At 49.1% G+C, this 26,137-nt stretch overlaps 1 protein-coding gene across 2 annotated transcripts in view; it reads right to left on the bottom strand.

Moving 5' to 3' along the window:
* Positions 1-26,137, bottom strand: part of LOC149340723 (sodium-coupled monocarboxylate transporter 2-like) — a 91,587-nt gene that overhangs the window by 30,989 nt on the left and 34,461 nt on the right. For both annotated transcript variants that reach the window (XR_016283643.1, XM_089549564.1), the window contains exons 2-6: positions 3,174-3,242; positions 2,764-2,815; positions 2,001-2,068; positions 1,566-1,646; positions 861-934 (exon numbers count right to left, since the gene is read on the bottom strand). Coding sequence is in view for 1 of the 2 variants with exons in the window: in XM_089549564.1 (XP_089405690.1) it covers positions 861-934; positions 1,566-1,646; positions 2,001-2,068; positions 2,764-2,815; positions 3,174-3,242 (344 nt within the window). In the remaining variant the exon portion in view is untranslated. The remainder of the gene's footprint in view (positions 1-860; positions 935-1,565; positions 1,647-2,000; positions 2,069-2,763; positions 2,816-3,173; positions 3,243-26,137) is intronic.

The following is a 26,137-nucleotide window of genomic DNA, read 5'->3' as shown; positions in this document are numbered from 1 at the left end:
AGTTCTTGCTTGCAGAGTAGAGTTACAAGATATGCTTGTAAAAGGCAATTTTCAAGTCAGACAGAAAAAGGGTCGAAGTTCGTTTTATTTTTCACCACGGGGATCCATCCCTGTGATATGCAAACCAAACAGACTTAGCAAAACAAGTATACCGGGTACTTTCTTTTCTTTTGCGTTATCATCACGGGACCACCTCCCGAAATATATTGAATATTCGACGTTCTTCACTGACAACGTTGAAGAAGAAACTTTTGTCATTGTATTACATATATATATAATAAGTTCATGCGTGACATCCTGATACGTTTCACCTAAAAGGAAGAAAGAGAGCTAAGAAACACGGACACACGAAGAAACGACACACACACGTGTGTCCGTGTGTCCGTGTTTCTTCGCGCCGTTTCTTCCTTTTAAACGCATTACCAACTAGCCCGGAACCGTGCTCTTCTGAACGTTACACTTGTAGAATACTGATCGCGCGTATTTTTAGGTTAGGTTACTTTTTCTTTACTGCGTATTTTTTCAACTACATGAGAGGAGGTTCGCATTCAGCCTTGCGCTCTGAAACCTGCTTCTTTGAATTAACATATGGGAGAAACCTTTCTGTGGGCCGTGAGATAAGCTTTTCTAAACCTAAGCTTAGCAAAGTGAGGCGGAGCCTCGCGATATCTGGCAATCCGTCTCAATTCAAAGGAAAACTACCGGCGCATTTCGCTCACCCGCACAGGCAGCGTTCATTGAGCAATCTAAAAATTCGTGAGCGGAGCAGCGGGGCCCGCGTTCCACGAGGGCAGGGAAAAGCAAAGCAATTAGGAGGTAAGGGATCCAGCGAGCTCAAGGAGATCCCTGAGCGGACTTACTTCAGAAGCTGTATGCGGCCGCCCTTCTCGGCTGTTTCCCATACTTTGTCCACCGTTCCGACCTTGTATACTCCCTGAAAGAAAAACCCACCCCGGCCGAACGTAAGAGCCCCGCGCCACAATCCTTTCTTCACAGATGGGGAACTGCAGGCAAACTTCTTGCGCATGGGAGAGAAGGACTTGGAACTCGAGGGACAGCCTCGAGACGCCTCGAGCTGCGTTTATATATGGTGAACAACGTACCTGGAAACTGAAAAAATCTTTTCAACACTTAACACGTAGACCTTGCAAGAAGGGAATTAGCAAAAGTTTACGCTTGTACATTCTAAACACGAGTACACCTATATGGGAGTAAAAAGGGAGCAAGTTGTCCTCCATCGCCTTCCCTTATATTAAAAGGAGTGCTTTAGAGTACAGCCTGGAGTAGCATGCTAGGTTAATAACCAGGCAGACCTCTCCTTTATTCATTAAAGTCTCTCTCTTCCCTCTCTCTCTACAGGACATCTTACTCCGTTTTTACTCCTTTTCTGTAAGCACAGTCCTATTGTTTCAGTGCTTCGCCAAGTGCCTCAGACATCACCCCCCCCCCTCCCCCCCAAACACACACACAAGCACACGCGCACGCAAGAAACTAAGAAAAAAGGAGCAAAACGCTCCGCAACCCTACAGGGCAGCCGTGGAAAAGGTACAGAATGTGCGACGCACCACAATCACGACTGCGAGTAGTCCCAGCACCATGACGATCATCTGAAAGGCGTCCGTCCACACGACCGCCTTCATACCACCCTGCAGGGAGGGGGGAAAAAAAACGGCGCGGTGAGGCTGGCAGGTCAGCACACGAGCGGGCAGTGTTTAACACTCGTCAGTTAGCGCTGGTGCCATGTCTCATCGACGGCAAAGGTACAAAGAATCCTAACACTCGGCTCACGCTACTTAGCCAAGAAGAGCACAAAAAATTTAAGTACTACACGGCATGACCAGGTTGGTGACCTGGCCACCACGCTGAAAATTCCAACCCATTGGTAATTCTCTCAGCACGAGGCACGTCTACCTCCCAGGCTAAGACGATTTTCGGCTCTCCGAGGGCCAGTGCGAGACTGCACTCCCTAGACTCAAGAGCGGAGGGAGAACCGAACTCACCACCGCCGTATAAAATGTGCAGACCAATCCCAGGAACAGCACCGACGTCCAGACAGGAAGTCCGGTCACTGCAAGGAGACAAGAGCAAGACGAGAAGCTGAGTGCTGCAGGGAAAATATGCCTCGGAATATACTAGGCGTATTCCTCCCGTGCAACAAACCGACGTTTAAAGCGGCATTTCTGTCGCATCGCTACGAGAATCTCAGGAAGCGAAAAACAAAAATTCAATGGACCCTCACATAATGCGATTCGAGGTTCAGTAGGGTCATGCTGTTTAAGGGGGTTACTGGGTCACGTTTGTATAAGGGGTTTAATCGATTAAAAATCAGCACTTGCCCTATTTTCAACGTATCTTCGATGTCGTGCTCGTTTCCTTTCTGGTGCCATTTTCCATGAGGGGGTTAAATCGCGGCAAGCGTTCGTTTCACATGGCTACCCAAGTCACACGACCCATGATTTTAATTGCAGTTGATCACATGGCGATGACTTCATTTCGTGCGAACGACGCGGTCGCCATACAGTAAGGTTTTACAGCCTGAAGTTGTAACAGTGCAACAAGGGCCCTTCGCCCCACATGAAACGTAGGCGCTGCTTGTTACCTTCAGCACAGGGGCAGCCTTAGAATCGCAAAGGTGACAGCGTAACCTCTAAAAACCGCAGAGCAAAAGCTGGTCACTTTCACCCTCTCCTCTCAAAACCCACGCGCATAATAAAATAACGCAAAAATAAAGCCGAGGCGTAATAATTAACCGCTGCCGCTTACCTGATTCCAACGCTACGGACGGACCGTACAAGACGACACCCATGTATAATAGCTGCAGAGAGAGGCGGAGGCAAAAAAAGAAAAGCATAGTTGTCATATAACACTGCACAGTGACGCTTCCTACATGTTCATGCACAGGAAGACGTTTAGGCCGACTGCGCACTGTACGGTAAGCATACCTCAAGGAACAACAATGCAAGCACGAAGCGTATGCGTAAAAATATTATTATTTGAATGCTAAAAGAACAATGAAAAAGTATCCATCTCTGTTACAGATAAGCGGTTCGACTCCTCTTTTTTTCCTTGCACTTTGTACTCGCGTCGCTACCCCAACGTAATACCCCCATGAGAAATTTTGTAAGTGTTTGCTGAATAAATAAACAAATATATAAACAACCAAAAGGGCTCACCGTATTGACTATGAAGGACAGGGAGCCTAACGTCCTCACTGCTACCGAGAAGAACCGCCGCTCCAGGTACTGAAACAAAGAAGAAAGGCGCAGAGCGAAGGTCAGGAGGGATGTCCAAACAAACCGGACAAATACGAACTACACGCCAGCCCCTGCGATATGAGGCGGCATGGAAATTTCACTCGAGAAAAGCTGGCTTCCGTTTCTCACTTGCTCTACGGCGCGTGTAACTGAAGATATTTTAAGTTATTATTTCCTGGTAGCGATCCCCTTTCGAAATATTAATTAACAGGGTAGTTTGTTTTAGTAATCACATTAGATCGGCTGGGTACGCCTATACAAGCAATTTACAGCAAGCGATAAATAGTAAACAAAAAGCAAGAAATAAAGAGACAGGCCACGTACAATTTTCTACTGAGAGATCCTGAAGACAATGTAGACTTTTTTCCAAGTGATAAAACAAATGAAGAAAAAAATGAAAAAGGTTTATCGTAATAGGTTCACTCGACACGTTTCTGGATGGTGTTAACCCGCGACGGCGAATCTGCCGCACGCATGGCAGCACGGAAACTGGAAACGAACAGGCGGACATGGGAATGCTCCTGCGCGCCCCGCGCACTACTGCTTTTGAAGGCCACGAAATCTGATCGCCCTGCCAAAACATACATTCAAGAAACCACGGCGGAGATAGCTACCGCCTTCAACGCACTGCAGTCTTGCTTTACAGGTGCACTGGTCCTTCGCAGTTCGTTCGTTAGTCCGTTCACTCGCCCCTTCCTCACTCACAGCATACGCTTACGCAACACCTACTTTACAGCACTGATGCATTCACCCACTCGCTCCCAGCACTCTCTCTCTCTCACTCACTCACTCACTCACTCACTCACTCACTCACTCACTCACTCACTCACTCTCACTCACTCACTCACTCACTCACTCACTCACTCACTCACTCACTCACTCACTAACCCATCCACTCATTCACTCACTCCACTTACTCGCTCACTCTCTCACAAACACACCACCTGCCGGCCACTGGACTGCGCCGCGTATTGCAGCAGATTAATTCTGCCAACAGGCCAGCGGAGGCGCTCATATCTCTGTGCCCAGGCATTCGCGTGCCGCTTCTGCTGCGAGCAGTCGTCGCAGGTCAGCGAGCGCGACTCCCCCATGCCCCCCGACGTTTCTTAATAAACCCGCGTGTGGGCCCGACCTTTATGTCTTCCGCAATGCGCGGGCGTGGCGACACACAACGGGCTTTCATGGCTTGGCGGATATGCTATTGCGCGACCAAGTTAAGGCAAAGCTCAAATGCACCCTGAGGCGGATAGGCGTGCCAGATTAACCTGTAACAATGCCGTATATAGAACAGAGGAGCCTACCAGATGATGCAAGCAGGCAGGTCGTTTAAGCCCAAATCAACGCACTCCCATTATTTGGCTTTAAAAAGGTGTAGTACATCAGCGCCGTGTGGTGGAGCGTTCCGGAATCAATGCGCCAAATTAACCTGCATATAAATTGGAGGTACTCGGGCATTTGTACACTGCGACCGTGCTTGAAGTGCGCAAAGCCACAGCCGTAGGTGAGAGACCTGTGATCACGCGATAAGTAGAAGGAGGCCGTATATACCTACTGAACCATTGCAGCAGGGAGCTTTACATAAAGACACACGTACGGTGCGCGATGAGGCAGAAGAAGAACAGGAGGAACGTAGATGAGGAACGAAACAAGAAAACTAAGCGGGAAAGAAACGGGATGAGAGTGGAGGGGGAGAGCAGCATCGAAAAGAAACAGAAGCAACCTTCATCCTGCAGAGGGTATACCAGCAGGTGTTTCAGAGAAATTATGGCTACATCGTGCCAAAATGCATGGACTTTCGCAAAGAATGCAGGCAAAGCAACCTCTCCAGTGCACGTAACTAGTCGAAATAGAAAATTTTGTCGGACCACAGTGCTAAGGGTAATCACGGTTTCGAAATTCTAAAAACTGATATAACTATAACTAACGACCAGCTACAAATCTTCAATTGCAACTAGGTTCCCAACTCTAATAGTTAAAAAGCCAATTATAAAAAAAAACTCTCTTCCTTTCACGACGCGCGGTGCGCGTCATCGTGCGTGCGTGCGTTCGTGCGTGTGTGTGTGCGCGCGTGCGTGCATGCGCGCGTTCGTGCGCGAGTGCATGAGTGTATACGTTGGCGCGTGCGTCCGTGCGTACGTGCAACAGTAATTAGACGCACCAAGAAAAAGCCCTCGTACAAATCTTCCAGGTTCTTCTCAAATCTCAATAGACCGCTTTTTTTCCGCTGCTGTGCTTTGCTGTTGCAGTTGTTGGGTGTTAACCCCACACTCATATATAAATTTGAAGCCTTGTTTCGAAAGCGTGTGGCACGCCACGGAACTCGTGCACACACTCTCGACTTAAGAAGCACAACGTACACGTGTTGGCGCCTAGTTTATAAGGAGGAAAAGCTGTTCTCATCAGGAGCAATGGGTCGCTCTGCCACCTGTTCCGCCACTTAAACGCTCCAAAACGGACCCGCGCCGCTGTCACATAAAGCGAAGAGACTGACACCTAAATCGCAGGTGAAGGTCACAATCTGCAGCCCAACGTACCGCAGCAGCTGTCTGACTAAAACAAGTCCAAAACAGTTTCAAGGACGACAGAATAAAATGTATAGTAGTCAGTACAGTTCAAATAACGCGCACGTTTCCGTTTCGCTAAAAAGAGGACATGCATACGTTTAGCCTCGAAATCCAATGTTTAGTCAAACGCACAGCATTGGTTTCGTCGCGCGTGGTACGCAGTAGCGGAGCTGGACAGGCAACTGGAGCAGCGGAAATGGCGCATAACGATAAAGATAGGAAAAAAAAAACTTTCATCACAGCAATAACCTTCTTCTGCTCACAAATATTTCTTCCTCTCCCGCCACTTTTTAATTGTGGTGGGAAGCAAAATTTAAGAATAAGTGTTCAGTTCTCTTTAAACAAAGCACAGCAATGCGTTCAGAAAAAAGAAAAACGGAAGAAAAAGAAAGATGGGAGAGTTTGCGGCATTCATGCAACCAGCAAAGCGCCGTTTGAATGGCTCGACATCACATCGTCGAGAGACAGAACTCATTCAGAAACTCGCCCGCAGTTAATTCCCAGAAAGTAGTAGTAGTAATAAAGCATTGTATTTCAGAGTAAAAATCAACTGCTCAATACCAGCTCCACCTTTACCACTAGGCTGAGCTGATCTTCGCGAGAAGAAGCCAGTCGGGCATACCAGGAGAGGAATGGGAATGAGGGATGGGTGTATAGAGGGGGGACTGAACAGCGACAAGACAGTGGATCGGCGAAGGGTTCACGGAAGTTGCGGCAGGACGGGTCAGAGCAGAAACAGTATGAAAAAAAAAAATATATTGCTGGTGTAACGTGTTGGTCTGAATTATGGAAAGGGCATGCGCCCCAGGAAAAATTGGCAAGGGTTTAACGTAGCTAAACTGAGTACTCGTGTGAAAGTAGGTTTCATAGTTGAATTGGAGGGGAAACTCAAGCTCCGCGCAAAGGGTATGACGCGATAGCTTTAGTAGGTTGATAACCATGTATGCGGAATTGGTCATTCTCTACTTAACATTCACAGATGGCGGGTAACACGGGTAAGCCCGAGTAGTGATTCGAGTAGCTAGGCAACGGCACGAGATCGTACGTACGCACGTATGTACTGTCAACGATGAACGTACGTACAGTGGCAAAATTTTTGCTCAGTGCTGGTGAGCGCACGAGTGCTTTGGCACCAATAGAGAGAAGGAGGTGCGAGTTAGGGACAGGATTGGCGGAAGAGAGTAAGAGATTTTTTTTTTTTTTTAATTGTGGAGTTTAACGTTTTGAAGTGGCACATGGATTATGAGGAACGCCGCGTATCATGGAGAGCTCCGGATTAGTTTAGACCATCCGGGATTCTTAAACGTGCACTGACATCGCATAACCCACGGGCATTTTTTGTATTTCGCTCCCCTCAAATTACGGCCGCCGCAGCCGGGATCGAACCCGCGACCTTGGGATAAGCAGCTGCAAGCCAAAGCCACTGAGCCACCGCGACGGGCGAATAAGAAAGTGAATAAGAAAATCGTAGCGTCGGTATCGTAAAAAGAAGCGTACACGGTGTGCTTATCGCCAAAGGCGGCGAGTGTCGCCTTCCTGATGCCAAGAGTAAACCGAGAAATAAATGAACAGCAAATGGTCCGCTAACGTTGGCAAAGAAAATGGGGTGAGTGACGGGGTAATCACGTTGCGACGACAAGAACAATGAAATGAACGGCTGCGCAACAAGGACGCTAACAAGAAAGGGGACACCATATGCGCACCTACCAACTGTTTATTACATGGAAAGGTGGCATATTTAAACATACAGCTCAGGCATGACACTCATTGCATTATCGCTCCGAACCCAACACGCGGAAGAAATCAGCAACATCAGGATAACAGACAAGAAACCTTTAACCCCTGCAGAAAAAACTAAGATTCTGATAACAGAAATTAGAGGAACAGAAATCAGAAATCAGTGCGCATGTGGTGTCCCCTTTCTTTTTAGCGTCCTTGTTGCGCCGCCGTTCATTTCATCATGCACCAACTCGCCTTTCAGGCCATACTTCTGACAAGAACAACGTTAAGGCGCAGAAGGCATGCACGAAAACAACCGACTCGTTCATATCAGCGAGTAGAGAGAACAGCGGCATGCGTAAGGTGCAGAGAAAGGCCCAGGAGGCCTGAAAATTCCTTTGACATCTGGCGAAGGGCCCGGCACGAAATCTAGAATGGCCCGTTATCGAGATGAGGCAACGGAAGCAACGAACGCTTGCCGTTCGCACTCATGCCAGTGGCAAGTTACCGGTGTGACGCCGCCTAAGAACTCCCTCATTATTATTCTACGGAAGAAACTTTTCACGGCCACGAACTCGCGCAGCGTCTTTGCAGGCAGAAAGCAGTCGGGCGAAGGTAGCGCATTCTTCGCGCAATTCGTATGCATCTTGGCCGGAGCCTGCCAATTCAATTCAGACACCTTGATTACGTGGATGGCTCGAGGCCGCCGAGGATTAGGAGCCCATGGGGGATAGGTTTCCCAACATCCAGCATTAACCTGGACAAAGCCCGGATATTTAAAGCACTTATCCGGAATGTCAAACGCGAGTACCGGTTAGACGTTCGATTGCTCGGCTTTCGGTAAAACTGGGCAACCATTACGGCGCATTTCACAACTATAGGCCCAAAGCAATCCGCTCTGCTGTCGAGAAGCTGAGTACCAGAACACTACGCTAATCTTCACGCTTTGTTTTTTCTCAACAATAAATACGTAGGCATATAAAACAAAGGTTACTCGCACGCCGAGCGCGGTGCCTAGTACTGCCCTCCGGATTTTTAATAACCGCGAGCGTCAACTGCCCGAGCCAGCGGCGCCACGGCGAAGGAGCGTAGAAATCGGGGGAGGAAACACGCGCTGATCATGCTGCAAGAGCGACTGTCGTCTGCTTGGCTGTTCTGCTTTGCGCGAAGCAGCCCCCGAGAAGCAAGTCTTATGGCAGAGTTTTGTGAGCGCTTGTGTCGTATTATATCTGCTGCATGTTACGCGACAGCGTATACAGCTCGTTCCGTCGAAAAGCTATCGGCGTCGCAGTTGTAGTTGTCGACACCGCACGTCGGAAAAAATCATATCATGCCAACCGCTTGCCGCAGAGAGTTCCGGATGTTGTCACACGATTCAGCGTTTCGTGCAGCATAAACTTACTAGTTAAGTTAGAACCTAGCTTGCGGCAGGAATTCTAACCTGCGACCTATAAACGGGGGCTGCGGGTGTCCACCGAGATATGTGACAGTTACTGCGTCATTTCCTTACCTCAAATCCAATTTTTTGTAGCTCTGAATTGGTGCAACGCGTAACGTTCCAAGCACGACGTTCGGCTTCGGTAGCGTTTGCGGGTATAGCATCTCGAAAACGTTCAACTAAATTAATGCGCCGATATCGAGGGTAAATCTGTAATTAGTTTTTCGTAAGTAAGGATTGCACCTGGTTTCACAGGAATAAGGCTGATTATCGCAAATGTATGCTCTTTTCAGATGTCACCCGCACTATATGCAGCGGATAAAAAACAACCGGTCGCAGCTTCTTGGGGCTCCGATGCATAACAGCCGATGATGGGCAGGGGTTGCTTAGCACTAATCAGAACAGCCCAGCAGACGACGCTCACTCCAGCAGCGGTAATTGTGGGCATGCCCTTGCTTGCCCACGCATGCTTTCTCCTCTCCTTCGTCCTCCGCCGCAGCAGAGTCGGACAGTCGACGCTCTCGCGATATCCGGAAGACTGCACACACAACCCTCCTCCGTGATTCACTTATCACGTACGGCCGCTAAGCCCCAAGTCGCGGTTGTATTCTGGCCGTGGCGGCTCAGGCTGGCAAAATTAGAAAACGCAAGGGTGTAACTGAAGTTTTAGTGACGTTAAGAGGTCCCCAAGTGGTGAAAATCAATCCTGAATCCTCCACAAGGGCATGCCTCGTAGTCCACACTGTTGTTCTGACATATTACAATCAATCGATCAATCGATCGATCGATCAAGCACGTGCAAACTTTATCGAGAGTATAAGCATAACCAAAGGCTGTTAGGTGCGTGGTCTGGAGAGCTCCTGACCAAATCGAGACTCAAAGAGAATACAACCCTGCGACGAAGCTACAAGTAGTAAAGAACCTGAACACTACACTACAGTTCTGCACTAAAGGTGTAGTCTAGTAACTGCTCCGTCGATAAGCAATGCTCTATGCATACTCTTGAAGAAGACTGGACTGCACACGCACCGCCCACATTTATCTCCATCAATATAAGAACCGATCACAGCTCTCAAATACAGAGCCAAAAACGCCGCACGCTTGGTTTTTCTTCACGGAGCATCCGTCCTTGGCGCGGCGTCCTACTCGGAAGAGGCAGCATCTCAAAACGCTTCCTTTACGCCCAACGTGCTCTCACCTCACCCCCACGCTTGACGTCCGACGACGGAGTGGCTTCGATGGCGAGGCGCTCAGCGGTAAATGTATACCGTGCGAACGGCCCACGGATGGACCGGAACGCGTGGGAGCGGCTCCGGCGGAAAGAGTACGTATACCCGTCCGCTCACCGGCCGCTGCGGACACCACACTGGCGCTTTGCTCTTTCGCCGAGTGCACAGCCCAACATGGCGAGGATTCGCGGCATCCGTTTCGCGGTAGTCGGTGTTCGGTAACCGGCGTGCGGAAGCCGCAGTACGGAGAACAGAAAGCGAGGAAGTCCCTGCGCGGACTGCGAAGGAAAGAAAGTGTACCTACTGAGGCCGACGAGCCGCAAAGCGCCGATCTCCAGGCGGCAACCGAAACATGTGCATTGCCCAAAGCAAACGCGTCTGCAAACAGCTCGTGATCGGAAGTGGGTGATGGTGGTGAGAGCGATCCATGCTCAGATGTGTCACACATGCTTCCAGCTAGTCGGTGTGCTCAGTTTCCGTCACAGAGACATGGGTCCCTGACGTCGACCCCGGCACTTGCTGGGAGATTTAAGCTCTTCTCTGAAGAGCAGTGCCCGCGTGCTCCGGAGACAAGTCGGGTCGTAACGCTCTGTGCGTAAAATGCGGATCAAGCGTACATGGTCACTTCCAAACGCATAGCTATAGAATTGGAACGGAAGTAGCATTATCATTGCTACTATTGCTATGGCAAAGCCTAAGTCATTCATGGAGCAAGAAACATTGCTAATCAAACGACTGCACACAGGGCACATGGTCTGAGTCAAGTCTCTTCAGAGAACCAGTTCCTTTCAGTAGCCCTGCGATGAAACTGCGTTAATCATACTGACACGCCTGTTGTCCTATCAAAGCACTAGCGAGAAAGGTACGAGTCAATAAAAGACCCCGCAGATATACAGGGTCTGTTCTGAAAGTAGTATGACTGGTTTTTTCCTGGGCGAACGGGCGGACGAGAGGCGGTCTGCGCGTGCAGGATCGTTGAAGGGGGATATTGGGAATGCTGGGGAAAATTGGCAGTCGCCTCTCGGCCGTTGAAGAGAGCAGGTCGCTTGTACTGTGAACCCCTGTCGAAATGTCTCGTCATGCAGAATCATAAGGCGTTTACTGGATCAGCGATACGCGACCAAATTTTGTGTAAATCTTGGTAAAACGGGCAAAGAGACTCGCAACATGATTAAGGAGGCCTACGGTGACGCTGCCATGAGTAGATCAGGTGTTTTTTTGAGTGACACAAGCTGTTCCCAGAATATAAGGAAAGAGTGGAACACGACGACCGCTCCGGACACCCTCCGACCAGCAAGACCAACGAAAATGTGTAGCGAGTGAAACATTTACTGAACAGTGATCGTACGATGAGTATCAGAATGATTGCTGATGACTTGAGCATTCCTCAAACCAACTTTTTTGAGATCCTGACACAACATTTAGCCATGAGGAAAGTGTGCGCGAAGTTGGTGCCGGGAGTGTTGTCAGAGGAGCAAAAGGCCAACCGGAAAGCGATCTGCCAGGTTCTTCTTCATCATGTTAATGAGGACCCCGATTTTTGGCCAGCACAAGGCGGCAACGCTGCCTCAGCCCCCCTATAGCCCCGACTTGGCCCCGCCAGACATTTTTATATTCCCGAGAATAAAAATCGAGGCGGTTCAACAGGCCGCGACGAGGGAGCTAAACAGCATTCCGGTCCAGGCGTTCCTGGAGGCGTACGAAAACTGGAAAACTCATTGGCAGCAGCGTGTAGGTGCGGAAGGGTGCTACTTTGAAAAATTCTAATTGTTTGTGCTATTCGCATGAATAAATTTTATTTGAAAAAATTAGTCCTACTACTTTCAGAAGAGACCCTGTGTAATGTGGCGTCGCAAAGACGGAGCCACGGCTACATGTCCTCGCACAATCCAGCGCATAACCTTAAAGACGCTTCTTCTCATTTTCTCACTTTCTCTCAATCAAGCCACACGACAGGAGCCCCCCTTCGCACAGTAGGTAAGACAAAGAAAACACTGCCAGCACTCAGCCTGAGCTACTGAGCTGAGAAATCCGTTCCGTGAAAACCCCACATTTTTGCCTTGCGTAGAGTCACGACAAGAAGGAGAAAATATAAATGGAAGAAGAAAGAAGAAATAACCGCCTCCATGCACGCCGCTCCAGTTGAGAAACCAGGCGTGCACATGCGCAAACCACGCGTCATGTATAGTCACCAGCGTGCCAGCTGTGCGTGTCTATAGTGGCTGCACCCACAGCTGCATTTGCACTCGCGTCTGCAGCTGTTGCTCACCGCTCGCGAAGAGTGAAGGTAAAGGACGTTGCGTCACAACAGTGTCTTTATTGCGCCACCGGCAACGCGCGTGCTGTCGCCCGCAGGCGACTTCAATCGGACAAACTGAACGACCCGTTTGCCAATGCAACTACCGCATGTTTGGGGCTCGCCTGTGCGAGAGTTGCCCGAGTTAGTGACTCATGCCAGTCAGTATCCGCCCAAGTATTTCTTTTTGTAATTAGTGGCCATGCTCCTTAATTTACCACACACTACTTGTACAGGCAACACGTATTCGGCGGACTCTCGAAACCTAGCTGCACAGATATCCCACGGCGAAGGCGGCTGAGCTCAAAAACGAAACCAACGGTGCTCCTCCTGTGTTATCCAAGACGACATACCAGACGAAGGGATACCAGCGCTGCCGGGATTCGAACCTATAGTACCTCCCGCATACGAGGCAGACGCTCTGTCAATGGGTCATCGCTGCCCTGGACATTGCACATCTCGAGACATGAAAGTCTCCACCATGACGAAGCACGGCTGGTACGGCATGTTCCGTTTAACGTTTCAAATCTGTACGTGGAATACGAGGGACGTCATACTGGAGGGCTCCAGATTAATTGCATGTTACACGTATATGTGTGTATGTTCTGTGACATCTTTCTTGCCATGCTCTGTGTGATGTGTGGCGTTAAAGGAAGTTGACGCTTAATGAGACATGTTTTTTGTACTAGCTTTTCATCAACTTCCTTGACAACTATTTTGTGGCCAAAGTAAAGACGCAACTTCAAATTCAATTTCGACAACCCGGAGTTCTTCAATGTACACTGACATCGCACAGCACAAGGGCGCTTTCGCGTTTCGCCCCCACCGAAACGCGGCCGCAGCCATCGGGGTTCGATCCCGGGACCTTGGCCTCGGCCGCCGAACGCTATAGCCACTGAGCAAACGCGGCGGCTCCATGACGCAACGCGCATTACCGCGAATGGGCCCCGCCATGGACGCAAGATGCGAAAAACGCTGTGAACAAGGCGTGTCTCTTCAAGGTCAAGACGACATTGAGGGCCTGGCCTCTATTAATAGGGTACCGCGCTCTAATCACACGCTTACTTGAAAATGTAGCATCTGTAAGCGAGAAAAAAAAATGAAATGCAGGTGTCACCATCCAGATCCCGGAAGTTAGGATATACACCTGTGACCACTTCAAACCGGCGGCAACCAGTCCGCTTCTGCGTGGACATCACGAGTATGAGTCGAGTGACGGGAATATTTTTAAATTCAATTGTCTCGCCTACAAATGCGTCATTTGCAACCGGAAAAACACTGAGATACCGAGAAAGAGCCGCAGAATCACAATTTTTACTGAGAACAATACTTGGATGGAGCGCTCCTCCTTGTCCCTTTAACATCGTCCATGACGTCAGTGCGACCCAACCAGTTATCGTCGGCAGGTTTCCGCTAGAGTATACAACAATAGCAGCGCCATTGCGCAGCGCAGGAGGCCTCCATAATCAGGTTTATTCCTTCCACCGACACCGCTGGCCGACGTGCGTGTCCCGACAAACGTGCCCTTGGCAGCGAGAACAGCCGGCGCGACAGCTTATCTGTCACCGTGCATGAACAATGCTCTCTGCCATATTTTCGCAAATGCTTCTGTCGTAAATCAGTGAGGGTTAACAAAACGAACCAAATAAGGTGCCCTGTCTGCATTTTCATGCCACTATCGGTAGGCATGCGAGTCTTGTGAGCGCTGCTCGAGAAATCGTTAAGTTCTCAGCGACTGTTCGCAGCAAATATTGGCACGTTAACACAGCAGGCCTGCGCATGACAGCGCAGCTGAATGAGCGCTTCGACCTTCAAAGCACTTGCATGCGCTGCTATAGTTCCATGCAGCGTGGCACCATAGTGCGTGTTGAATCTGATAGTATTTGAATGCAGTATTAGCCTGCCAATGAACAACAACGCTACTTTTTTTTCGTTTTTCGCATTTACTGCATTCCCAATAACCGAAAAAGATATGCAGGAATTGTTCGTGCCCACATCGTCAAGGCAAGTATCGGATGCAATGTAGACAACGCCATACGACAGCAGGCAGGCATAATGCAGCATATACGCCTTCTAGCGGTCAACCAGGAACTGTTTTAAAGAGAGTACAAAATTACTTTTCATTTCTAGGTCATTCGGAATACGATTTCAGATTTGGGTATAAATTCGATTAGTCTTCAACCACAAGTGTTGTCGCAATGCGGGAGTTTAAATTCTGATGTGTTACAGCCCTCGTGTGTGCGGAAGTTTAAACACATTTTAGGTAGACGGGTTATTAGAAACTACAACACTATGTACTATTGATGCAGCTTTTGTAGCGAAGGCTACATTGGCCACGGACTTGCGATTTCGCTGTGGCGGTGCTCCGAGGAGGCACAGAGACCGACCTTGAGCGGTTGCCTAGCAACCGTCGCAGCTGGCGGACGCCGCGCGCTCGCCGCGCCATCTGGCATGAGGTCACACCGCGCGCCTCGCCTCGCCGCGGAGCCGTCGCCGTTTGGTATGACATCACACCGCTTGCCTCGTCGTTGCACTCGTTTTCGCTACGTGTATCCTGGCATAGCCGAGCTAAGGCACTGCCAATTTTTAAGTTATCTTCTCTCAGCATCGCCATAGCGTCCTGGACATAGATGGACGTTGAACGGCTACGCTAGAACAACCACCGTAAGGTACAATACCGTCACCGGCTGCATCTCATTCTGAATGCGCGCACGAGGCACTCTTAAACGAGTTCTACTTTCGTCTCAAAAAAGGACGCTGACCAATGATGGTATATTTTTCTGGTGCTAGTAATGAGACAGGCAAGTATGCTACTGACATGAAAACACAAATGTTGGGCATTTAGACAAACGCCTGAAGGTTTCGCGAAGGTATGCGTCAGAGGCACCTTAAAAAAGATAGCTGTTAGACTGGCCACGGGTGTGCAGTGTGTGTCGCGTAAGACTAAGTCGCCATCCTGTGTAGCTCGCAAATGCCGTTTCCTCGCCAGCTCTGGGGAGCGCCGTTCCAGATCCGGGTGGACTAACCTTTTTGCGCTCTGAATCGCGATCACAATCGCGACGCAGAGCTCGCGGTTCGCCTCCATCCACGTCTAGATGCGCAAGAGAAATGAAGCTTGCTTTGCACCGTCCCTTCGACGCAAGCGCCCATGGCTTAAGCTAGCGCGACACTAGCGCGCCCGTGGTGGCCGCCAAGCGCAACTACGCGCCTCCGGTGTGCAGACACCGGACTACGCGATTTTCGTCGAACGTAATAATACCGGTTATCGCTATAAAACAAAGAAAAATGAAAGACGATTACGTTGGGCGGTAATGCGAAATTTGAGCGCAGCTCTTCACGGCTGGTAGGTGGCGTGTTAAGCTGTTAGCCAACATCGGGGATCTTCCAGGTGTCATTTCGCTCTGCTACTTGAAGAACTGGTGAAGCCGACTACGCCGACAATTCCAGCGCCGACCACGATGAAGACGGGAACCGGCAGCGCCGGGATACATGGAGCGTTTTTTACGGCTGCAAGTCTGCGATTTCCGCTCGACGGCGCGCACTCGACGCCCGGCGTCAAGAAAAACGCCCGCTGCCACCGATCTGGTACGGCCAGAGACCGGAAGCGGCAGCTGAAGCGAGCCATTAGCAGCGCAGAAATCCCGTTCTTCCGGTTTGGCTGCCTCTGCCAGCCGTCACCAGCATGGCCGACGAGCTACGCAGTGATTTTGGCACGGAAATGTTGTTATCGTGAAAATGAACGCTACATCAGACACGAAATGTTACATTTTTTTTTTTTTTTTTAGAGAACACGGCCCAATCTTGGACCTAAATGCCAGCATTTCCTTCCTGGAGCGAAAGTGTCGAAGAAAACCGCAGCCGGTGGTGTCCGCGGCTGAGCGGGCGTCCAAAGGTACGCGACTCCATGCATTCGAGCCCGCAAATTCTTATAGATACTTATGCACGCGTGCTAAAGCAAGTACAATGGTAAGTGAACACTTTCGTGATTTTAACAGAAGAGTCAGCGGCGCTGCTCTCACAGACCTAATTGCACAGTTGACAATTGCAATTTGCCACCTGTTGATCGCAATTGCTTCCGCGTCGAGGGATACGCGGCGGCGCGCCGCCGCTCCTTCGCTCCTTGTATCTCCAGCCGAGCGTCGCGGCCGTCGCGCCGCCACGACGTTTTCTGCCGCGCGAATATCGTCGAAAAAAACGTCGCGTGTATCACGAGCTTAAGAGCTGCGCTCTAAAACGTCAACGGCGGGCCCAAAGCCGGGCTGCTGTCAGAAGACACCGAAAAGTGCATCGCGCGTTTGTTTGGAACGCAATTACTTTTCTATATAGTTTTTGTTAAAGCCTTCGCTATTGTCCTTACTGCCAACTCTTGAATCCCGTCTCGAGAGCGAACGCAATACACTCTCGTTGTGGCGCTATAGAGATAAGATTCTCATCCTACTCCCCGTGCATCGGGTTCGAGTCGTTTACGGAGCCTGCATCCTCGCAACAGGCATTGCGTAACATCACGTCGGGCGAAAGTTTCATCACCCGCCAGGCTGTATGTACATAGCCGCGGCTGGCACTATCGCAGTCTCGGGTGACTGCCACGCTGCCGTTTCCCATACAGCAAACTCCGTTTTCCGAGATCTAAGGCCCGGGTCGGGCTTATCCTGCCGGATAAGAAGAACTGGCTCGCTTCGCAAAAAAAAAAAAAAAAAATCCCTGACACGGCCTAGGCGTACCACTAATCGCTTATGACGGTGTACATTTGCCAGATCTCTATAAACCTCGAGCAAGTTGGAACATGCTTCTATAGGTGTGCAGCTCGTTATAACGCATTTTTATTTTTACTTTTGACAGCACCTTCTGTTTCACCGAGGACAAATAAAATGCGAGCAGAATAAAACGACTAAAATAAGCTCAGGCAGGCTATAGACTTGAATGGAAGACTATCTCCTTCCAGGAGCGATAAGTGCTCTTCGAAAGTGACTAAGAACCTCATTTGTAATTCCCCTCCTCCAATTACTTTTGCGTTCACGTTTTAATTTTTTCGATCGCATGCGATTTATCCTTGACAGCAGACAGGATTTTCCACCGGGCTTTTGATCGGCCTAGGAACCGGTGTACTTTTGTCATAACAGGAAACTTCCCCCGACCGCTATCCAATGCGTATGTTTTCATGGGTGTTCACCGTTCGGCTGAGGCTGATGCCATTCAGATGTTCACTCTATGGCTAGTGCGGATGTTATCAATTTGATCACCCTCTGTCAAATGTGGATGTGATCGAAGTGTTAATTCCCTAGGCAATGCGGATGTTAATAAGGTGGTCACCCTTTCGATACTGCGGATGTCATCAAAGTGTTCACCTTCTGTCGAATATGAAAGTTATCAATATGTTCACCCTCTAGCAGATGTTAAAAAGATTTTCACCCTCTGCCTAATGCAGATGTCATCCTGGTGAACACCTTCTGGCTAATGTGGATGTCATCCAGCGGTTCAACTGCTGGCTAATGTGGATGTGATCCAAGCATTGCTTCACCCTCTGGTTAATGTACAGGTAGATATGATCCAAGTGTTCACTCCCTGGATAACGGAAATGAATAATGTAGATATGATCCAAGTGTTAATTTTCTGGATAATGAAAATGTTATCCTGGTCTTCGCCCACTGGATATGCGGATGCCATCCGGGTGTTCACCTCCTGGCTAATGCGGATCTTATCACTGTGTTCACCCTGCAGCTAGTCTGGGTGTTAAGAATGCGTTCACCCTCTGGTGCTTCAGAAATAAACGAGGCTGCCCGCAATACGAATCAACTCACAACTCGAAGATGCGAAATGAACCCCCACTGCAGGCTTCCCCCTTTCACGTGCGGTCTGCGTACCGCGTTTCAGATCATGGCTTGAAAATTTCCCCTGTGCTTTGCCCACTTTCGAAGGTCGGACCTTTAAACAATAGTTGTTTTCTCTCTCTCTCTCTCTTTCCAATAATTGTAACGGCCAAACATTTCTGAAGTTCAGATGGCGGGCGAAGCTGTAGCGTACCTGCGGTGTACCAAGTGAACGGCGCTGCAATTGTTTAAAATAGTGCTAAAACAAAGATTTATGTTGTATGGCCGCTTGGTCTTCGACCGAAGGTCGACAAAGCCACGTGCCCGAATAATGGCCCAGCATTATACCAAGTAACTGAAAACAAACACTTGCGGCATCTACACAATCCACACACTGGTCTCTGCAAAAATCACTGCGTGTAGTGTTATTGGATTCCTCGGGTCGCAGTAGGCTCTGTGGCGTATATGTACGGCGCTGACATCGGTAGTACGCTAAATTTTAGCTCCTGTTACATAAGCATCGCACGGGGTGGCCGCACGCGGATTTTGCCCTTGATTTTCGTTGTGTTGTAAAATTTTTCTCTCCATACGCCCCTACTCTGTAAGCTGCACCCGTCGCATGTAAGAGGAGGGCTTCGTGATGAATTGGACCATGTTCTGGGCAACGCGCGCCAAAATCACATCGCGCGAGCTTCACTCTGCACTTCGCCGCAGCTGGGAATCGAACCCGCGACCTCGTGCTCGAGGGTACAAAGTCACATGGCCCATCGAGCCGCCACTCTGCGAAACTAAAGAATTTTAGCATTGCTTGCACTGTGCAGGGAGGTAAGCTGAGCAGTGTCATCCTGTGTCAACAATGTCAACAATGTGTCAACAGTGTCATCCTGTGTCAACAAAGCTGAGCAGTGTCAACAATAGCAGATTGGAACGCACTCCCTGAATCGATTTTTAACTCTCCTGACGTAGAACAGGCACTAAAACATTTTTGCTTCAGTAAAAAGGAAGTGACTCTCCTGTATTCAATTTTAAGCAAGTATTTCTCTTTATCGTTGCTATGTTCATCTTTTAAGTTCCATTTTTGCTGTGTGTCACATGAAATGTTTTCACGTGGTGTTGTAATTTGTGTTATCTTATGCCCCTCCTGCTTGGGCCAACGCTGGCCTGCAGTATTTTGAAATAAATAAATAAATAAATAAATAAATAAATAAATAAATAAATAAATAAATAAATAAATAAATAAATAAACACATACAGACACGTTTAGTACGAAAGGGGGCGCTAAATTCACAGTCAAGAACCAAATTTATACCATCCTGCATCTAACTTGACAAGGCACTAATGAATAAAGCGTCAAGACGAAAATCACTCAGAAAAAAAAAGAAACAAGAACTGTGCTTCTTCCCCTACTTGTATGCTCTAAACACGACTATATGAGCGTAAGTGAGAGTTAGGCTGTCCTCTATAGCGCGCGCCCTTTTATAAAAGAGAGTTCGCTAGAGGACAGCTTCCTCTCTTTTTACTCCTTTCTGTTCAGAGTGTAATCATTGACTGCATGACAAGAAACGAATATTCGCTTTAATATTGATTCTCGCTGCACACACAAGGGCGTTACACAACACGCCCTGCAAGCTAAGCAAGCATGCAAGCCGATCTTGGATCCGGCGCCAGGATCAGACTGCAGCAGCCTCACGTGGAAGCTCATTACAGAATGTTGTAACGCGGTCATTAGTGAAGCAGCCAGTCGTTCGCTATCAAGCGCCTTATTCCTTCCAGCCGAGCATGAGAACGCGCGCGCCCACTGAACGCCGCCTGACTCTTCCGGTCTCGCGCTCGTGATGCCCCTCCATCGAGCCGGCCTTGGCTGGATGGAGGTAGCAATTATTTAATCAGCCGACGTCGAGCATTACCGGATTACAACCGCTGCGACAAATTGAGCGTGAAGATCGTCGCCTCAGACGCCAACGTGCGCTCACGTTCGTCTTCAATTGTAACGCATGCATACTTGTTTGTTCCTGCACGCTAAACAAAAAGGAGTAAAAAAGCCTAGGATGCGAAGCATACCGCCGGCGGAGGCTGCGCGTCCGCAAGCGAGCGCACGAGTTGGGCCCCAGCTTTCACAGCTGTTGTGACGTCAGCGCACCTAGCGGAAGGAGCGGGAGTTAGGCCGCCGGTGGAGGCTGCGCGTCCGCAAGCGAGCGCACGAGTTGAGCCCCAGCTTTCACAGCTCTTGTGACGTCATATCACGTGGTGCGCCGATGTAGGTCAAGTGGTAGCTACGCGGCCGCGCGCGGCGCAGCAAGGAAGAGCTCGGTTGTGCGGCTAGTATGCTTCGCATAAAAGGAGTGAGCTATCCTCAGCGCCTTCCCTTTTATAAAAAGGATTGCGCTAGAGGACAGCTTTTACTCCCATGAAGGCATTTTGTGTTTAAAGTGTAATGCAGGTTAGGTACGATTATTTCTTGCCGCGAAGTCCCGAGCGCGATGACGTGTGTGTGTGTGTGGGGGGGGGGGGGCAGATCAGAAGCGTCAGCCGTCCGTCGGCGAATGCAAAGTAAAAAGTTTCAGTCGCTTCCGTGCACGCCACCGCTGAGGTCGCCGAAGCATCGCGGCCTAATTGGGACGTGAGGACACTCATTACTACACCCTTCCGAGAACCGCGCGCACTAATTGCAGCACGTGAACAGGCGCGCGGGGGAGCGATGACCCTGGAGTGAATTGCACCTCCTGGCGTCACACTTGACAGGCAAGGTCGTCGTCATCGGCGTCGTAGCTGTGAGAAGTGAACACGCTCCAACGCGGGGCACGCCAACTGGCGACGCGATTATGCGAATATTGAACGTGAATGCGACTCACGGTATAGCACACGTCGGCACGAGAAGCGGACGACGACACGACGCCAGTTCTGGTGATTGCAGAAAATTTACGTCTCAAATTGGCACTTCATTAAAAGGAAGAGAAGTCACCAGTATATACAGAATCTGAAACAGGAAGCACACTTTTATTTTTTTTCTTCTTCGATACAGTTGTCTACTACCGTCACATTTTCATTAGTGCCCACTTTGTCATAGTGACGAAACATTGCCCATAGATTTGACCTGTTACGCTTCCTGCGTGCGCCTTCTGGTACCTGGTTGTTTCCTAATTCACGCCAATAAAGTGTAAATATCGCTTAATTCGAACTTCCATTTATCGCATCAGACTCCCGTCAACACCAAACGCATTGGAAAGCACCTCCATAATTCCATCTCCGCAAAACTCGAGCAAATATTCGACAGCTTCCGAGTTCGAATTATCTATCGAGAGTAGACTATATAGCGTGCACGGCATCGAGTTAAGCCTATCGTTCTCCGCGCAGCGTGTCTAAGGTGTTTCGAATAAGCGAGAATTCGAACTCCTTGTGAGCCCGCGGTTGAACGAGGCAGTTTCCGTTGGTAACACACAGCGGCAAAGGCGACGTTTAGGACTGGAGGAAGGAAGCCTCACACAGGGGTGATGCTATTAAAACGGCGCTCTCTCTAGGGCCCCACGTGCTATCACGGGCTTTCCGAAACAGCCGTATACGTCAGTGACGTTGCGACTCGGAAACCAGGTGCAAATGGCACCCCAATGTAAGTGATAAGAGGGCAGCGGAGTCCAGCATCTACAAAGTCGTACACACACGCATCTCGCTGGAGGTGCAAAGTTCGTTTCCCTCCTGTGCTATCAAATGAGCCCACGGCACGTGCATTTCACACATGTCCAGCTGTCCTGGCTTGTCTCACCTTGCAGCGAAACCTTTATGAGGGATGTCTCCTCTTCGACTGATAAGGCAACAAAAAGAGTTTTTTTTTTTTTTTGGCTACCCGTTTGGAATGCAGGGCAATGCGAAATGGCTGCACTGATACGCGCTGACGTAGCCTTTTCAAGGAAAATCTAAAATACATATCTCTCGCGAGTGATGGCTGCCACGGGAACTCAAGCAATAAACGTCTGAAGCACAAAACGTCTATAGACATAACTGTATGGCGCACAGCTGCCCGCACACGCAGACGGCTTTATTTATCGCTGGAATATACATTACAGTGTTACCTACGCCTTCCGATACAGTGTCGTTTACAGAGATGTGTACATTTAAAGCCCCTCAATGTCATTGAGGGGCTTTATGTACGTTACGTACGGGGTTATTTTCTTTTCCCGTCTAGCCTATAGCTCTGTTTACATGTTTGCGTGTCAGTGGCATGCCCTCGCCCTTTTGCACCACCGGAAGCAACATTTGTTTCAGAACCACAGAGAGCATACTGAAAGAAAAAACTAAAAGAACCAGGAAGTAAAAAAAAAAAAACAAATTCGAACAACTGATGCTTTCATAGGTCGGAACGTATGAAACCAGAAATTATTCTGTAGAAAAAAAAAAAAAAAGCCGCTGTACAGTCAGGGACAACAGTCTCCGGACCACGTGTTCCTCTAACGAAGCCGATAGCTCTGCTGTTATTTGGTGGCTGGAGACCACACTTGTGGAGGTAAAAGTTAAATTTTTGTTCTTTCATCTCCACAAGTGCGGTCTCCAACCGCTGTCTGATAGAGCTATAAGCTCCGTTTGAGGAACACGTGGTCCGGAGACTTTTGTCCCCGACTGCACATATCAAGTACAGTGCAGTTTTTCACCTGTTTATAATCCTCCTTTTCGCTCGGTTCGCCATTTCTGTATATAGAAGGAAGCTCTTCACAGCTGTTTAAAGAAAACATTTCAACCAGCCGCTTGCTCAAAACATCAGACTCATATCATCATCAGCAGCAGCCTGACAACGCCCAGGTTTATGATCATCATCACTCTTGGTGTAGTCAGCTCGTTGTCGATGATGATACGACACATATCGAGCTCCCCAACGTTTGCAGCATCTCCAGCGCGCTAGGGAAACCTTCCCCATGGACGCAGATATAACGATCAGCCATGTGTGCGGCACTAAATTCCAGCATCTCGACGCCTCTCCGCAAAGGAAATCAAATCGTCCGATGCGTTCACTGCATTCATACTACTCGAGAACGATTCAAAGACGATTAGTGGGAGACGCTTAACAGAACTCGTCACGAGAGCGTACTGACAGCCTCAAAGTCACGAGAGTCGGGTCCGAACCCGGGTGCTCCGGCTCAATATCATAGCCAAAGAATTTTTGGTTTGGTTTATGTGGGTTTAACATCCCAAAGCAACTCAGGCTAAGAGGGACGCCGCAGTGAAGGACTCCGGAAATTTCAGCCACCTGAGGTTCTTTAACGTGTATTGACATCGCACAGTACACGGGCCTTAGAATTTTGCCTCCATCGCAATTCGGCCGCCGCGGCTGGGATCGAACCCGCGAGTTTTAAAAAAAATTACCTGCAGTGGTAAAAATGGCGCTGCGGTCTTTCTCTTGTATTCACCGCGAGAATGGTGGGAAGTGCAACCTTTTCTGCTTGGTTTAGTTGGCTAGTAATTAGCAGAAAACTTGGATTCGGGCGTAACCAGTTAAGCGCTGTAGGGGAGCGGTTGATGTAATGCTTGCGTTGATCGCTCGACTTGCACATGGGCAGGGGCTCACCGTGAAAGATGCGTAGCTATTGCAGTCGCGTTTGCAAAGGTTTTATTACTGCCAGCTTTCCCTGCCAGCCTTCTACAGCGCACCTATAAGCCATGCAATAGCAGACGCCGAGCATATGGATTTAGTTCCTTGAATACGACAAGCTGTCGGGCTAGCCTCCAGTTATCCAATTCTCGACAGAAGTCGCTGAATGGCGTCTTGCAGGCAACGGCGGTGGCTGAAGGGGCGAAAGGCATCAAACGAACGTGATTTTCTAAATTCGGACACAGGTACTTGTAAAGAAGTACCTAACTTAATGAGATTTTGCGCAGCTGTAGATTGTTATAAGAAGCCAAAAGTCATTAAAACTACGCGCTGTTCCAGTAAACTCAACCCAGGGTTGTGTCAAAAAATTGTGTCAGGGGGAGGAATATGACTTAAAGGGCTGCTATCGTGTTTAATGGCACTAAGCAGCCGCATATTCTTCGTAAGAAAATGCATTTGAGCCGTCGCAACGAATCCCCCCTCCGCTACAGCCGCTACAGCTCCGCTACAGCCGCTACAGAAGACGCTGTCGCTAGAGACGCAAGAGAAAGAGAACTTTCAAAACACGCAGCGGTTCTCGTGAAAGTTCTCATGTCGGTTCTCATGACACCGAATTTGAGAGGTTGCTCTGTCGAGAAAGATATTGAGTTCGGTCGCATCTGCGGCAACACGACGCGTGCACAACGAGCGTTGACAACAGGAGGCTTCTTCATGCATGTTCGCACATGTTCCAACCAAGACAAGATACGCAGTCGGCCAAGACTGGGATCGCGTCACGCTCTCTGAGTCTGCCAGCAGAGATATGAAGTTTTCCCGGTCGCTTGAACAGGCTGACGATTATTTTCTTTACAAGGGCACTCCGTTAGATTTTTTTCGTCTTAGTGGAATCCGACGGCTGCACCCAGTTCTGTGACTTTGTTAACGTTTATCCGATAGCAAACACGCATTCATAGCTGAGAAATCTGGAGAAAGTAGGGGTCTTCACCCCCCCGGGTCACTCCGATTTAAACCCGCGACCTAGTTGGAGACGTCGAGTCTCGCGCGTTCCGTTCGTTCTGCTTTCAGCGCTTATGTAGTTTGTTTGTTTGTTTTTCGGATTTCCTATAGTCGGTTACAACTCAGTAACGAAACGGCATTTCCCCCGACAAAGGAGAACCCCTTCCAGCCAATGACGTCAGTCGATTCTCATGAGCCTGCTAGCGTGACAATGCAGGAAGTTGCAGATGAAAGGGGGTAGCCCCTCCCTGCCTTGTAACTTTAGCAGGCTCATGAGAATCGACCGACGCCATTGTCTGGAAAGGAGTCCTTTGTCGGGAGAAAGCCTTGAGTTGTATCCGACCATAGCGCGACGAAAGTGCACTAGCGGTAGCGATACAAAAGGTACAGCCTTTGCGAAAAGTTTGGAGCCCAGGGAGTTTGCTTCTCAGCCACACTGTGTGGTTCGTAATGCATCTCCAGCGCTCCAAATTTCCTGAAGGTAAAAAGATTTCTGGTCCTGTCTTCTCCAATGGGCAGGACTACCACGAATGGAATTCTTCAGGAGTCCCACTACAAGGCTTAGAAGCAAACCCCCTGGGCTCTAAACTTTTGACAAAGACTGTACATTTTAGGATCAAAAATACTGCGAATATCAACTCCAGCTGTTCGCTTAACTCCGCCTCCTGATGAACTAACTTATAAATGACGCGGTTACGCGTATCCAGGCTTCGTACACCGAAAGCTTAAAAGCGAACGGGTCGAGTTGGCGCTGAACTGGCGCTCAAACGCCCCAGTGGCAAGCACCATATGGCGGTTCACCTGCTCCTCGCGTCTGGCGGCTCAGCGGGCCCGCATTTTCTGATCCTGGCGCCATTCCCTTACAAAGCTTTTTAGACAGTCTATAGACTGTCTATAGACTTCTGTCTATAAAGTCTATAGACTTTCTATAGACAAGTCCCAGAGAACAGTCTATAGGCAACATAAATGCTATAGACAGTCTAGAGAAAATTTATAGATTTATGGCCATATACTTTTGTAGACCTTTTTCTATAGACGGTCTATAGAAGATGAATACACAAAAATAAATATATATATAGGAAGGCAAAGGGTCTATAAGAAGTCTATAGACTGTCTATAGACTATTTTTGTAAGGGGCTCTCTCGTCTTCTCAAGTAATCGCGACGCCGGGACCCTCTCGCCGTTGCAGCTCTCGCTCCGCTCCACAGGCGCGCTGCTCGGATCTTCACGTAGTTGGCGCTTGCGTTCGCAGCGAC

Source organism: Amblyomma mixtum, chromosome 6 (assembly GCF_055824585.1).
Source record: "Amblyomma mixtum isolate Tamu chromosome 6, ASM5582458v1, whole genome shotgun sequence".
Taxonomy (NCBI): Eukaryota; Metazoa; Arthropoda; class Arachnida; order Ixodida; family Ixodidae; genus Amblyomma; species Amblyomma mixtum.
Note: the sequence above shows the minus strand (reverse complement) of the source record. Positions and strands in the feature narration are given on the sequence as shown.